The sequence below is a fragment of the Hyperolius riggenbachi genome, chromosome 12 (genome assembly GCF_040937935.1).
Source record: "Hyperolius riggenbachi isolate aHypRig1 chromosome 12, aHypRig1.pri, whole genome shotgun sequence".
In the NCBI taxonomy this organism is placed as follows: Eukaryota; Metazoa; Chordata; class Amphibia; order Anura; family Hyperoliidae; genus Hyperolius; species Hyperolius riggenbachi.
In genome coordinates this window covers 76,971,014-76,987,451 of record NC_090657.1, presented here as the reverse complement: position 1 = coordinate 76,987,451, position 16,438 = coordinate 76,971,014, and the positions used below count along the sequence as shown (strand labels likewise).

Genomic DNA, 16,438 nt, shown 5'->3' with positions numbered 1-16,438 from the left:
GCTCATTAGGGAGGCTGCGGCTCTTGCAGGATCTCAGCTAGGTACCGTAAAGCGGTGGCGATCGGGGGGATCAGAAGGGTGCAGGGGACTTGGGGGACAATGGAAGCTAGCCTAGTGCTAGCTACAAAGGCTATAGAAAATGTAATTCAAAAAATCCCTCCCGTGGACACAGCCTCAGAAACTGCGTATCTCCAAGCGGGTTAAAGTGGACCTAAACTCCTGCACGGGACACAAGGAAAACACGGATTGATGCACCACGTTTTGTGTTTAGAGTGAAGAGCCTGTCTAATTCCCCCTCAGCTGCAAGTAATCACAACTGTAATTCAATCTCAGCTGTGTCGGCACAGGAATCTTGGCAGCCTTAACTAGTTTGTAAACAGAGGATGTTAAAGCGGATCAGAGATGAAAAACTAACAAGTAACTTGTCTTGTCTATCTTCTCTAAAGTTTAGATAGTTTACACAGCAAATCTAGCTGCAAACAGCTTCAACAGTATATGATTAGTTCTTCCTGTGATGCAATGAGAGCAGCCATATTCTGCAAGTGATAAAACACAGGCAAGCTGATCTGCATCTCCAGCCCTCAGCCTGTGAAAACTTCACTCCCCTCTGCCTCTGAAATCTCTAGCTAGTAACCCCTCCTCCTCCTGCCCAGACTGATCTCCCATAAGCCCTTGCTACATGAGTCTGAGTGCCAAGGCACTGGAGAAGCTGTGGACAAGGCTTGTTTAATTTATAGGGAATTGGAGTATTATACAAAATATTGGGCTTGAGGAATGCCCTATAAACTATATGAAAGGAACACAATTATGCAATGAGTAAAAATTTGTCTCTGATCCACTTTAACTCTTTGTCTGCTTCCATGAACGCAGGAATTTTATTGCAGGAGTTCTGGGGGCTGTAACAAATGGTTTTCCTTAAAGAGACTCCGTAACAAAAATTTCATCCGGTTTTCTTCCATCCTACAAGTTCCAAAATCTATTCTAATGTGCTCTGGCTTACTGCAGCACGTTCTACTATCACCATCTCTGTAATAAATCAACTTATCTCTCTCTTGTCAGACTTGTCAGCCTGTGTCTGGAAGGCTGCCAAGTTCTTCAGTGTTGTGGTTCTGTGATGCATCTCCCCCCTCCAGGCCCCTCTCTGCACACTGCCTGTGTGTTATTTAGATTAGTGCAGCTTCTCTCTGCTCTATTATCTTTTACAAGCTGAATAAATCCTCCTCTGAGCTGGCTGGGCTTTCACATACTGAGGAATTACATACAGGCAGAGCTGTCTGCACTCTGCAGGAACAAAACAGCCTGACACTTCAGTGGAAGATAGCTGCAGGGGGAAAGAAACACACAAATGATCTCTTGAGATTAAAAAGGAAGGGTGTATACAGCCTGCTTGTGTATGGATGTATTTTCTATGTGTGGATATACTGTACATCAACCTACTTCCGGTTTTGGTGGCCATTTTGTTTGTTTATAAACAAACTTTTTAAAACTGTTTTTAACCACTTTTAATGCGGTGGGGAGCAGCGAAATTGTGTCAGAGGGTAAAAGGAGATGTCCCCTAACGCACTGGTATGTTTACTTTTGTGCGATTTTTTTTTTTTTTTTTAACAATACAGATTCTCTTTAAAGGTTATTATGCTGCTGTTTATCTTTTAGAGCAGAGAGGAAGTTCTGGGTTCAGGTCCGCTTTGAAAGATTTTTAAATGAGTTACTGACGGCCGATGTATGACAATGTTCAGGCATTCTGAAAGACCGTCGTGACGGAACAAATCAAGTCAGTTTGTTCAGTATCCCCAGTTTGTACAGATATCTTAAATGATCTTTCCACTAAATTCTATGGAACTTCCCCCTGCAATCTTCTCCCTGCAATCTTCTCCGTATGACTATCCAATCAGTAATCTTCTTGCGGTCTATTGCTATTCCACACATCCCATCGCTAAACATCTTTAGTGTGTGGATCATGGAATCTTCGTTCAGCAGCAGTTTCCAGGGATTCAGTCTTGCAGTGGGTACTTGGCTTTAGGTTCACTTGTGTATGGCTCACAGCAAACTGCTTTTGGTTCAGCTCTGGTGACGTGATGGAGGAGAGAGTTTCTCACTATTTGTTCTTGGTGTGAATTTGATCACCTGTAGCCAGTTGTGTGTGAATTTGATCACCTGTAGCCAGTTGTGGTTGGATCTGACAACACCTGTACAGTATAACGGTAGAAGCTCACTAGCGTACTGTTTGCATGACTTTTTTATTTTATTTTTTATGCAAGAGGGAATCTCATTGACCATCTCTAATACTGACGTATCACCATGGCATGTACTGCATAACCAGCTGAGTGGCAATATAGCAGTAATTCACATTACGACCTATGGAGGTGCCCAAATCACTGTTCCAAATTTAGCTGTCTCATACAGTTAGGGCTGGTATTAAGCTACAAGCACTTTACTAAGTACCAGTGATATCAAAGGCTCTTGTTGGGCCTGGAATCCACCAGGGGTGCTTTTCTGAGCGCTTTTGGAATTTGAAAACTCTCGCTAATGTAAGGCTATGGGTGTGATCCCACTAGAGCAGGGGTCAGGAACCTTTTTGGCTGAGAGAGCCATAAACGCCACATATTTTAAAGGGGAACTGAAGAGAGGTATATGGAGGCTGTCATGTTTATTTCCTTTTAATCAATACCAGTTACCTGGTGGCCCTGCTGGTCTATTTCTCTGCAGTAGTATCTGATTAAAACCAGAAACAAGCATGCAGCTAGTCTTGTCAGATCAGACTTCTAAGTCTGAACCACTGTAACACCTGATCTGCTGCATGCTTGTTCAGGGGCTATGGCTAATAGTATTAGAGGCAGAGGATCAGCAGGGCTGCCAGGCAACTGGTATTGTCTAAAAGGAAATAAACGTGATAGCCTCCATATACCTCTCTCTTCAGTTCCCCTTTAAAATGTAATTCTGTGAGAGCCATACACTATGTTCCAAACTGGGACAGTAGGACTCACGTCCCTGTTGCCATGGTGATGAGTATACAGTTGATCCACCGGGCAGTGGAAGTGTCAGACACGTCTTCAGCTTCTCTTGGGTTTCAGCTACATCAGCAATTTCCCCGATAGCCAGACAGGAGAAATACTGACTAACAGCTTGTATAATTAGCTAGCTGACTTGTGGGTTGATTCACTATGTAGGACGAGATCTCTGCACTTTGGCCCAATAGGCTGCCTGTCAAGTGACAGGCAGCCCATTGAGCCAATCAAAGTGCGGGGATCTCGCTCTACAGTCACTGGACCTGACAGGGTCCAGAGTGGGACAACTAGAGCAGCTGTTCATTTTGGGGTAGTGTGAGTAAGTTAGTAGCGCATGCTACAGCAGTAGCGTGCAGTACTTTGAAAATTTTACTTGTGCTGCCACACTAAGTTGTGCTGCTTGAGCAGTGTAGCGTAGTGATTCAACTCCTACTGATTTGTATGTGAGCCAGATGTAGCCATCTAAAGAGCCACATCTGCCTCTCGAGCCATAGGTTCCCTACCCCTGCACTAGAGGGATACCATTTTATAAAAATCCCCCATAGCATTACATTAGCAAGAGCTTTTTCAATTCACTAGCGCTTAGGCTGCTAGTGGGTCAGGGCTGTGGAGTCGGAGTCGTGGAGTCGGGCAATTTTGGGTGCCTGGAGTCGGAGTCGGGAAAAAATGCACCGATTCCGACTCCTAATGAATTTGTAACTGTAATTAAAATAGAAAATATGATAAAATGTTCTATTTCTCAGATAATAGTCATTAAGATAATGTGTATATATACAGTAATAGCTGTGCTTAGTCCACAAAAATGAAATAAACCAATCAAAATTAGTTACTTGTGCTGCTTCAATAAAGCAGTCCCCATATTTTTAAGGTCAGATATACACATCTGATTGTGACTGTATATATGATGTGTACACAGGAATCTCTTATATATACTAAATAACATCTATGCTGTAAGTATAAAGCCTGATGTGTAGCTGTGTCACTAATAGAGATGGTCAACGAGATGGAAATAATTCTGCATTGATGCTGATTTATGCAAATGTATGTACTCCCTTTGCTGATGAAATCCAATAATTTGATATGTTGTTAAAATTTGGTTTGGTGACTACAAATTAAAGGGTACCTGAGACGGCTGAAAAGTAAAGTTTTATACATACCTGGGGCTTACTCCAGCCCCCTTCAGGCTAATCAGTCCCTCGCTGTCCTCCACCACCTGGATCTTCTGCTATGAGTCCTGGTAATTCAGCCAGTCAGCGCTGTCCGGCCGCATGCCGCTCCCACAGCCAGGAACATTCTGCACCTGCGCAATAGTGCTGCACAGGTGTAGTATGCTCCTGGCGGCGGAGTGTGTGCATGCGCACTACGCTTGACTGACTCAAGTACCTGGACTCATAGCAGAAGATCCAGGTGGTGGAGGAGGACAACGAGGGACTGATTATCCTGAAGGCGGCTGGAGGAAGCCCCAGGTATGTATAAAACTTTAATTTCATCTGTCTCAGGTTTACTTTGTTACACAGTAGTACTATACTCTACATATGCACTCCCCACAGAGCTGCAGGGAATCCACTGAGAATGCTGTGCACATTGAACACAGAGGTGTTGTCTGTTTACAATCTCCTCATTCCCCTGCAGAGTACCTGCACATCATTCTTACATGTACCCACACTTACATTGCCTAGGGCCTGATAGATGTTCTCTGTTCCGCTTTGTACCTTTTACAAGTACTCTTACCAAGGACTAGTTTTAGTCTAAAGGGAATAAATATAGTAGTCTACATATCCTTCTCACTTCAGTTGTCTTGTAAAATTCCTAAGCGTTGGCAGTTAAGAGACGAATTTCATGTTACATACTTTTAATCAACAAAATTGTAATATGCAAATTAGAGGAGTCGGAGTCGAGGAGTCGGAGTCGGTGGATTTTTGGACCGACTCCACAGCCCTGCCCGCAATGTAATGCTATGTATGTGATATCACTAGAGCATATGTGGTTTTGTTTGTTTGTTTTCTCTTTAATTCCCACACCCCTTTTTAAACCCCCATACCATTGCATTAACAAGTGCTTTTGAAATCACTGACACTTTTAAAATCTCTCAGGGCATACATGTCAAACTCTGACCTGTGGGCTAAATCTGACCCTTAGGGCCTGTTTCCACTACACGCAGATTGGATGCAGAAAAACGGACTCCAATGAATGCCTATGGGAAAATCTGCATCAGAAAAATCGTGTTTAGTGGAAACAAGTTCATAGACATTCATTGGAGTCAGTTTTTCTGCATCCAATCTGCGTGTAGTGGAAACAGGCCCTCAGAGCCATTCAATTTGTCCCTCAAGTGGTTTCTCCACTTTACATTATGTTTGGCCGTCTGTAGACCACCAGGGAAGCTATATTGGGGGTGAAGCCCTAGAACACCAGGGAAGCCCTATGGGGGAGGGAGGGGGAAAGCACTAAACACCAGAGAACTGTTTAGGGCAGTGGTTCCCAACCTTTTCCGGCCCGGGGAACACTGTCTGACCAAATTTTTCTCCGGGGAACGGGGTGGGGGGGGGGGGGGATGCGGCCCCCGGTTGTTTGCGCGACCTAGTGGACAGTGCCGTGCGCAGCAGGCTATGGGGGGGGGGCTGCATAGCTAGCATAGTTGCCCCAGTGTAGGGAGTTTAGTTGCCTCAGTGTAGCTAGTATAGTGCCCCAGTATAGCCAGTATAGTGCCCCAGTATAGACAGTATAGTGCCCCAGTATAGCCACCCAGTATAGCTAGTATAGTGCCCCAGTATAGCCCCCCAGTATAGCTAGTATAGTGCCCTAGTATAGTGCCCCAGTATAGCCAGAATAGTGCCCCAGTATAGCCAGAATAGTGCCCCAGTATAGCCAGAATAGTGCCCCAGTATAACCCCCCAGTATAGCTAGTATAGTGCCCCAGTATAACCCCCCAGTATAGCTAGTATAGTGCCCCAGTATAGCCAGAATAGTGCCCCAGTATAGCCCCCCAGTATAGCTAGTATAGTGCCCCAGTATAGCCAGTATAGTGCCCTAGTATAGTGCCCCAGTATAGCTAGTATAGTGCCCCAGTATAGCTAGTATAGTGCCCCAGGATAGTTCCCCCCGCCGCTGTTATTACCTTAGCAGCTGCCGCCCCTCCCCTCTCCTGCGCGTGTATATTTCAAGCAGCGTATCTCCGGCTGCTCTGTGTGATGCGGAAGGAGGCAGGGCAGCCGCTTCCTGTAACGGCGATGTGTATCGCCGTTACTATGGAAACCGAGCCCTGCCTCCTGCGCATCACACACAGAGCAGCCGGGAGATGCGCTGCTAGAATACAAACATGCGCTGGAGAGGGGAGAGCGGCCGCTGCTAAGGTAATAGCAGCGGCGGCCGCGGGGACGTGCGGGAGGGGGGATAAGAGGACGGCACACCAGGCAACGTTCCGCAGCACACTAGTGTGCTGCGGAACACTGGTTGAAAAACGCTGGTTTAGGGGAATATGGGGGCCATTAGACACCTGGGAACTTTATAAGGGAGGAGGGGGCCACTGGACATTGAGGTTTCCCCGTGACTTGGGGTTGGTGTACAATTTCGGCCCACTTAGTATTTGAGTTTGACATCCCTGGGCTAGGGTTGAATTGAAATTACAAGTAGCACTTCCTGCCTGCAAGAGGTGGAGTTAACTTACCTATGTCACCTCCTACAGCCAATGCGCTCATCCCATGCTTCCTTCTTCTGGGTTTAAAGAGGCACTGTAACTAGGAAAACTTCCCCTGGGGGGTACTCACCTCGGGAGGGTGAAGCCTCAGGATCCTAATGAGGTTCCCCCCATCGTCCTCTGTCCTACGGGGGTCTCGCTGCAGCCCTTCAAAGCTGGCCCGACAAATCAGACAACCTGTTCAATATTTACCTTTCCAGGCTTCAGCGGGGGCGCTGTTTCTGCTCTGAAGTATACGGAAATACCCGATCTCAGTCGGGTCCGTTCTACTGCGCAGGGGCCGGAGACTTGCGCCTGCGCAGTAGAACAGACCCGACTGAGATCGGGTAATTCCGCCTACTTTAGAGCGCCGCTACTGCGCTGGAGCTGGGAAGGTAAATATTTACATCGCCGACATTCGGAGGGGCACAGCGGAATCCTCGTGGGACGCGTTACCAGCAACCCTAGCTACACACCTGTTCATGTTCTCTGCCATGTGCATTTTTTTCTGCGTTAGCTGTTTTTCCTGTGCATTTTTCACGCATTTGCAGTTTTTTAATCAATATTCATAATTTACAAAAGCAAAAATTCAAATTACTTTTTTACCTAATTTGGTTTGTAAAAAAAAAAAAAAAGCGCTGCATTTTTTGCAGTCCATAGACATCATCATTACCCATCATTTTTTGCGGGGGTTTTGTTTTTTTGTTTTTTTACAAGTTTTCACAAATACATGCGATTCAAATGAGTGTACCTCAGTCTTTCCTCAACGTAATGTACATATTGTAGCCTTATTCCTTGCCAGTGTCTTACAAGTTTGTCTCTCTTATGTTTGCATGTTGAAGTAAAACTTTTTTTTTTCCTCTTGCAGCTAAAATCCTCTGACATTAAAGTGAAAAAAGAAAATGGTTTTTCTAGGTAAGGCTGATCGTAAATAAATCTTTACAAATGTATTGAGATTTATTTAGTAGGGTGTTTTTGTTTTTTGTTTTGTTTGTTTTTTTCTTAACCACTTGCCGACCGCCCACTACCTATGGGCGGTGGCAAGGTGGCTCCCCCAGGGCCGCGTAACGCCAATCGGCGGCACCTGGGGGACTGATTAGCCGGGGCGCGCATCCGCTGGCATTAGGCTCCATCCACCGGTGACGTCAACCCGCCGGCCAATTGGCAGCGCCGGCGGGTTGTTAACCCTCTGATCTCGCCGTTAGTAATGTGTAATACACTTTATGTATACAAAGTGTATTATACATGCTGCCTCCTCCCCTGGTGGTCCCAGTGATCGAGCGACCACCAGGGGAGGAGGCAGCCCTTGTAGTAATTACACACACACACACACACACACACACACACACACACACACACACACACACACACACACACACACACACACACACACACACATATCCTGCCCCCTGATCGCCCACAGCACCCCTCAGACCACTGTTTGCACCCAATCACCCCCCCCCCTAATCACCCAACAATCACCCCCTGTCACTATCTGTCAACGCTATATTTTAGATTAGGTCCTGAACTGCCACCTGGGGGTTCCTGATCACCCCCCCCTGTATACATCTATTCTCCCCTGTAATCACCCACTGATCACCTGTCAATCACCCATCAATCACCACCTGTCACTGCAACCCATCAGATCAGACCCTAACCTGCCCCTTGCGGGCACCTGATCAGCCGCCCACACCCTCAGATCGCCCGCAGACCTTCCCTCAGATCACCTCCCAAGTGCATTATTTACAGTTCTCCCCTGTAATCACCCACCAATCACCTCCTGTCACACCCTAGCACTCCTACCCATCAAATCAGGCCCTAATATGCCTTCTGATCACCCACCCACACCCTCATTTTTTTGGGCCTTCTCCTTAACATGGGTCTAGTCCAAAAGAATGTATTGCGGTCTTATTGGTCTACGCACCCAATACATCACATGCCCATGTTCTCTGCTGCCATGTCCAGGTCACGATTTGAGAACATCCTGCGGTTCCTGCACTTCAGTGCCAATACAACCTGTCATCTAAGAGGCCACCCTGCTTATGACCGGTTCCACAAAATTCGGCCCCTCATAGACCACCTGCCGTCAAAATTTGCATATGCTTATACTCCTGAACAGTCATTTTGAGGCATTTGTTTTTCAGACCACTCCTTACGGTTTTGGGCCCCTAAAATGCCAGGGCAGTATAGAAACCCCACAAGTGACCCCATTTTAGAAAGAAGACACCCCAAGGTATTCCGTTAGGTGTATGATGAGTTCATAGAAGATTTTATTTTTTTGTCACAAGGTAGCGGAAATTGATTTTCATATATAAATAAAATCTTCTATGAACTCGCCATACTCGTAACTGAATACCTTGGGGTGTCTTCTTTCTAAAATGGGGTCGCTTGTGGGTTTCCAATACTGCCCTGGCATTTTAGGGGCCCTAAACCGTAAGTAGTCTAGAAACCAAATTCCTCAAAATGAACTGTGAAATCCTAAAAGCACTCATAGGACGTTGTGCCTCTTAGCGCACCTAGGCCGCAAAAAGTTACATGCGCCGTAGTCAGGAGGAGTAGTATGTGTTTTGGGGTGTATTTTTACACATACCCATGCTGGGTGGGAGAAATATCTCTGTAAATGGACAATTGTGTGTAGTTTAAAAAAAAAAAATCTCATTTACAGCGACATTTCTCCACTAAGGGGCCCAACGTCCTATGAGCACCTTTAGGCTTTACAGGGGTGCTTACAATTTAGCACCCCCAAAATGCCAGGACAGTAGACACACCCCACAAATGACCCCATTTTGGAAAGTAGACACCCCAAAGTATTCAGAGGGGCATGGTGAGTCCGTGGCAGATTTCATTTTTTTTTTTGTGTGTCACAAAGTGTCATTTTCTGCTAACTTGTGACAAAAAAATAAATCACAGCAGCAATCAAATGGCACCAAAAGAAAGCTGTATTAGTGACAAAAGGAGGTAAAATTAATTTAGATAGTAGGTTGTATGACCGAGCAATAAACCGTTAAAGCTGCAGTGGTCTGAATGGAAAAAGTGTCTGGTCCTTAAGGGGTTTTAATGGAGTACTGTAGGGGGGTCGGGGGGAAAATGAGTTGAACTTACCCGGGGCTTCTAATGGACCCCACAAGCAGACACCATGTGCCCGTGTAGCCATTTGCTGATGCTCCGGCTCCGCCTCCAGTTCAGTTCTTGAATTTCAGGCTTTAACCTCTTGACGGCCAGCTAACGCCGATTGGCATAAACTGGTCGTCTGCGGGTTACCATGGAAACGGCCGCTCGATCGAGCGGCCTTTCCATGTCAGTTCACGGAGGGTGTCTCCGTGAACAGCCGGAGAGCCGCCGATCGCGGCTTGCCGTTAAAATGTAAACAGGCGGGGAAGAAATCCCCGCTGTTTCGCCGTAAGGCAGATCGGCGATCCCCGGCCTCTGATTGGCCGGGGATCACCGGCATATGATAGGCTGAAGCCTATCCTTCAATGCGCAGGACGGAGATCCGTCCTGCGCAGCTCACAGGGAGAGGGAGCGGGAGAGACGGCGGAGAACGCTGCGGAGGGGGGCTTTGAAGAGCCCCCCCCCCCCCCGCTAAGCAACTGCAGCCGGCGGCGATCAGACCCCCCCAGCAGGACATCCCCTTAGTGGGGAAAAAAGGGGGGTAGTCTGATCGCCCTGCTGCACTCCTGATCGGTGCTGCGGGCTGTAGAGCCCACGCAGCACCGATCAGTGAAAAATCCCCTGGTCGGCAAGTGGTTAAAGTCTGAAAACCACTGCGCTTGCATTGCCGTGTTCTCAATCCCGCTGACGTCACCAGGAGCGTACTGCGCAGGCCCAGTATGGTCTGTGCCTGCTCAGTATGCTCCTGTTGACGTCAGCGGGAGCGAGGACATGGCCATGTAGGCGCAGTGGTTTTCAGACTTTAAAGCCTGAAATTCCAGAAGTGAATCGGAGGCGGGGCCAGAGCATTGGTGAGTGGCTGCGCGGGAACAGGATGTCTCCGGGTGACCATTAGAAGCCCCGGGTAAGTGCAACTAATTTTCCCCCGACCCCCTTACAGTGTTCCTTTTAAGGCTGCAGTCCTTAAGTGGTTAAGAGTATAACCATAATTTTTTTTTCTTTTCCTGCTTCTTTTAGTCCTCCTCATATTAAAGATGAACCAGAAGACGAAGGCTTCACGCTCTCTCCCAAAAAGGCAATGAAGAGGCCTAGAGATGATGATGAGTATGTGGCGGGCATTGTGGGGATGCTTATTATCTAGAACTGCTGTCATTGGGTTAAGGTCAGCTTTACACCAGAGCATCTCCAAGACAGACAGCAGCACTTGTGCAGCCCTATTACGCATCCGAATCCCTGTAGCCGTTCCATGCATGGCTAAATGGATTTGGATGCGTTGTCAGAATTTCTGAAGCATTTCCTCCCTCCTTCCCCCTTGCCACCCTCCTCTTGCTTATTATGTATTACCCGCCCTCCTCCCAGAGTCTTCAGACACTCCCACTGAGGTCTATACTAGGAAGTGCACTGTCTTATTTCATTAGGAGGGGGGAATAAAGGGAAGAGGATGAATATCTTCTATATAAAAAGACCGCCCAGCATGCAACTGTTTTGCCGGCTGATGGTAATTAAAGGGCCAGTGCTCCTGGTATGTGATAACTGCAAACCATAACAGCAGAAAAAGTTTTGAATGCAGGATTAGCATCTTAATCACTTTTAAAGCGGATCCGAGATGAAAAACTAACTATAACAAGTAACTTGTCTATATATCTTATCTAAAGTTTGTAGCTAGATTTGCTGTGTAAACTATCTAAACAGCTTCAATAGAATATGAATATTCCTGTGATGCAATGACAGCAGCCATGTTGTTTGTAAACATTTCAGAGGCAGGCTTATCTGCATCTTGAGCAAAAAAAACTAATCCCCCCCCCCCCCCCTCCTCCCCTCTGCCTCTGAAATCTCTGGCTAGTAATACCTCCCCCTCCTCCTGCCCGGACTGAGCTCCCATGAGCCGTTGCTACTGTCTGTAAGTGCCTTGGTTCTCTGAAAACCTGTGGGCGTGGCTTCTTTAGTTTATAGGGAATTAGAGTATTAAAACAAAAAAGTATTTGTCTTGAGGAATGCCCTATAAACAATAGGAAAGGAACACAATTATGCAATGAGGAAAAGTTCATCTCGGATCCACTTTAATATACTCAGACCAGTTGCTGTTGAAATTTTGATTTTTATGGTGACAATCCCGCTTTAAAGAAAATGCAGCAATTGGAAGGCCTCTGCTCTCGCTTTGCTTACTGTGGATCGCATGCCTTTCCTGTGAGCAGCTCCTTCTGGGGTTTACGCAGGCAGCATTGGATGGTTCCTGTGATGAAATGTGTGTGTATGTGGGGAGGGGGGAATCTGAATCCGAAGCAATTGATAGCATTGATGTGGTTTGTTGCCCATAATATTGGAGATCGTCAAAAGACTTGCTAATAACTCTGGGCTTTAAAGGGCAACTGAGAGGGATATGGAGGCCAATAATAACCAGTTGCTTAGCTGTCCTGCTTATCCTCTGCCTCTAATGCCTGGTACACACAATTATATTTTCTGGCAGATTTACTGCCAGATTATTTCCAACATGTCAAATCTTATTTCTGATTGATTTTGCAATCGGTTTTTCATAGAAGTGATCGGAAATCGGGAAATATTATATTGGCAGCATGGTGGCGTAGTGGTTAGCGCTCTCGCCTTGCAGCGCTGAGTCCCCGGTTCGAATCCCAGCCAGGTCAACATCTGCAAGGAGTTTGTATGTTCTCCCTGTGTCTGTGTGGGTTTCCTCTGGGCACTCCGGTTTCCTCCCACATCCCAAAAACATACAGATAAGTTAATTGGCTTCCCCCTAAATTGGCCCTAGACTATGATACATACACTACACAATACATACATAGACATAGGACTATAGTAGGGATTAGATTGTAAGCCAGAAAATCTCATTGTGTGTACTAGGCTTAAAGCCTCATCTACACTGTACCATTTTTCCATCAGATAGACGGATCTATTAGATCTAATAAGAAATTGCATCGTAAGTAGACGATCAATTTTGCGATAGACTTTGTTTTATTAAGTGCCCAAAATCTATTACAAAATCTAACTCAATCCGATTGGACCGGTTGGAAATCATCTAATAGATCCAATCTGATGGAAAATTGTACCATGTAGATGAGTCTTAATACTTTTAGCCATAGACCCTGAACAAGCATGCAGCAGATCAGGTGTTTCTGACATTATTGTCAGATCTGACAAGATTAGCTGCATGCTTGTTGCTGGTGTTATTCAGACACTACTGCAGCCAAATAGACAAGCAGGATAGCCAGGCAACTGGTATGGTTTAAAAGGAAATAAATGACAGCCTCTATAGTCTTCTCACTTCAGTTGTCCTGTAAAGGACAGTTGCAAGGAGAAAAAAAAAACGACTTGCCTGGGTCTTCCTCCAACTCCTGGCAGCCTGTCTGTCCCTCGCTGCAGCTACGGTGTCCCCTTCGTTCTAGATGCTGACCTTGCCAGGTGGGCATCTTCTGCGCAAGCATGCGGCCACGCCACTTGTGATTACACTCCCGTGGCCTAGAGCATTCTGCACAGGTGAAGAAATACTGTGCCTGCAAAGAACGCTCCTGGCCACAGGAGTGCAACCTCATGCAGGAGCAGAAGATGGCGAGGTTGGCATCTGCAGCGGAAGGGACAACTGAGCTGCGGCGAGGGGCAAATAGGCTGCCGGGTAAGTAGATCTTGTTTTTTCTCCTCGGATGTGTCCTATAAGGGAAGCCTGGCGTGAGTGTCTTTAAACTAATATTTTATTTAAACTAATTCAAACGTAAAGGATGTTTACTTTTTTTTCTAGTGCTTCTATTGTTTATCTACTTTGTATACCAGTAATGGGTGGAAGGAGTATATGTCCCATTCCCTATAACAGAGATGATGTTTCTGTGCTCGCTGCTCCCTCTGCTGGCTGGAAAGTTGATCTTGCTTTGCAGGCGTCAGGAAGTGCCATCTAAGACTAGACTAGTGGGGTGATCCTTTCATTTATATTCAGGTTAAGGACTCATCTTTTATAAGCATCCCACATAGACTCAGATCATTTAAAAGCAAGTACACTCCCACTCATATATTTTCTCAACTACTTCCTAAATTACTGACCCAAGGCCAGTATGGTAATCGGGTGTTTTGACTGCTTGCTCCGGGTGCAACTTAAACTGCGCAAGCAAAATATGTTAACCTTGCACTGTGGCTTTTTACAGTCCTAAAGTAATGACTTGTGTAGTCAGCTACTGATCTGAAGCTATGCATTGTGGGGGATACTTGGGTACTGCTCACTCATGTGAAACTTAAAGGGGCACTACAGCAAAAAACTGTAAAATTTAAAATATGTGCAAACATATACGAATAAGTACATTTGTAAAATGAGCCAGAAATTACTTTTCTCCTATGTTGCTGTCACTTACAGTAGGTAGTAGAAATCTGACAAGTGACAGGTTTTGGACTAGTCCATCTCTTTATAGGGGATTCTCAGGGATATATTTTCAAAAGCACTTAGTGAATGGCAGTTGCTCTGTCCAACTGCCAACTGTAGGGATGCTGGCCAGCATCATTGTTTAAAGAGAAACTCCGACCAAAAATTGAACTTTATCCCAATCAGTAGCTGATACCCCCTTTTACATGATAAATCTATTCCTTTTCACAAACAGACCATCGGGGGCGCTGTATGACTGATATTGTGGTGAAACCCCTCCCACAAGAAAAGTACATAATTTTTTTTACAGTTTCCTGTCTGTGAACATTGTTGCATTGTGGAAAATAGCTGTTACAGCAGTTTCCAACTGCCAAAAACCATGCAGCAGCTACATCACCTGCCAACACTAAAATGTTCACTGGAGTTCCTCTTTAAATCCTTTTTTGGGAATATCTTTATAAAGAATAAAAGCCTTGCTGAGAATCCCCTATGAAGAGATGGACTAGTCCAAAACCTGTCACTTCTGTCAGATTTCTACTGCCTACTGTAAGTGACAGCATTATAGTAGAAACGTAATTTATGGCTCATTTTACTCTGGAAAAAATGTACTTCTTATTTGTATATGTTTGCACATATATTAAATGTTAGTTTTTCGCTGTAGTGCCCCTTTAATATTAGTCAATATTTTCTGTTTTAGGATATACCGTATTTCGCGCCGTATAAGACGCTCCGGAATATAAGACGCACCCAAGTTTAGAGGGCAAAAACCTGGGAAAAAATATATATATTAAATCTGGTGCGTCTATATTCCAGGAGCGTCTTTGTAAATGTTGTGTCCTCCCGTGTACCTTATCTCTCCACCTGTGTGCCCCATCTGTCCTTCTGTGTGCCATCTCCCACATGTGTCCTCCTGTGTCCTCTCCCCCATGTGTCCTGTGTGCCCCTTCTCCCCATGTGTCCTGTCTTCCACATGTGTCCTCCTGTGTCCTGGCTCCATGTGTCCTCCTGTGTCCTGGCTGGCTCCATGTGTCCTCCTGTGTCCTGGCTGGCTCCATGTGTCCTCCTGTGTCCTGGCTGGCTCCATGTGTCCTCCTGTGTCCTGGCTCCATGTGTCCTCCTGTGTCCTGTCTCCATGTGTCCTGGCTGGCTCCATGTGTCCTGGCTGGCTCCATGTGTCCTCCTGTGTCCTGGCTCCCCCACGTGTCATTCTTTGACTGCCTCCCCGCATGCCTCAGCTTTTCCCCTCTATTTTCCTCCCTCCATGTGCGCATCTCAACCCACCCCCCGCGTCTCAGATATGCCCGCTGTAAATCCTTCCCCCCTGTGTGGGCAATCACTGTGCCTGGCTCCCCCGCGTGCCTTAGCGTTTCCCCTCTATTTACCTCCTGCCCCCCTCCATGTGCGCATCTCCCCGTTCCCCCCCCCGTGTCTCCGATGTAAATATTTCCCCCCTCCGGGTCTGCAGCTGCAGCGGCTTACCTAATACATGCCGCCGCGAAGTCTGCAGACAGCCGGCTACTCCATATGTTTCCTCTACTGCGCGGCTACTGATGACGCAATCAGTACAGGCCGCGCAGTAGAGGAAACATATGGAGTAGCCGGCTGTCTGCAGACTTCGCGGCGGCATGTATTAGGTAAGCCGCTGCAGCTGCAGACCCGGAGGGGGGAAATATTTACATCGGAGACACGGGGGGGAACGGGGAGATGCGCACATGGAGGGGGGCAGGAGGTAAATAGAGGGGAAACGCTAAGGCACGCGGGGGAGCCAGGCACAGTGATTGCCCACACAGGCAGGGAATCCCCAATGGCGGCGGGGCGGCGGTTTATAGCGGCGGGCGTTCGCAAGTTGGGGATTCCCTGCCTTTGCCGTATAAGACGCAGGGACTTTTTCTCCCCATTTTTTGGGGAGAAAAAGTGCGTCTTATACGGCGGAAAATACGGTAAATTGTGTTTGGAAAAGAAATTTCTTCATGATTTAGGGCCCGTTTCCACTACACAGTGCGGGGCGATCCCTGCACCGCAAGGAAAATGCAACCAATTCACGTCAATTGAGTAGTTTCCATTGACGCGAATTGACCTGCGCGATTTGGTGCGACACGGGGGAAATGCGTGTATAACATGCTGCAGTTTTCCGCAGCGCACATCCAATTGCCGTATCGTGTTATACGGATGACAACCGGAAGTACCTGCTGGGGATGCGATGATCGCCTTGCATCATAAACGCCTGTGGAAACGGGCCCTTACCTGGCTACTCTGGAATGGGCTCTAGCATGTTTTACACGACTGATT

At 46.6% G+C, this 16,438-nt stretch overlaps 1 protein-coding gene across 1 annotated transcript in view; it reads left to right on the top strand.

Annotated features, from left to right (window-relative positions):
• The window catches only part of TOP1 (DNA topoisomerase I), a 77,575-nt gene that overhangs the window by 35,534 nt on the left and 25,603 nt on the right, over window positions 1-16,438 (top strand). The window contains exons 5-6 of the mRNA XM_068263595.1: window positions 7,547-7,593; window positions 10,807-10,893. Of these exons, the coding sequence (XP_068119696.1) occupies window positions 7,547-7,593; window positions 10,807-10,893 (134 nt within the window). The remainder of the gene's footprint in view (window positions 1-7,546; window positions 7,594-10,806; window positions 10,894-16,438) is intronic.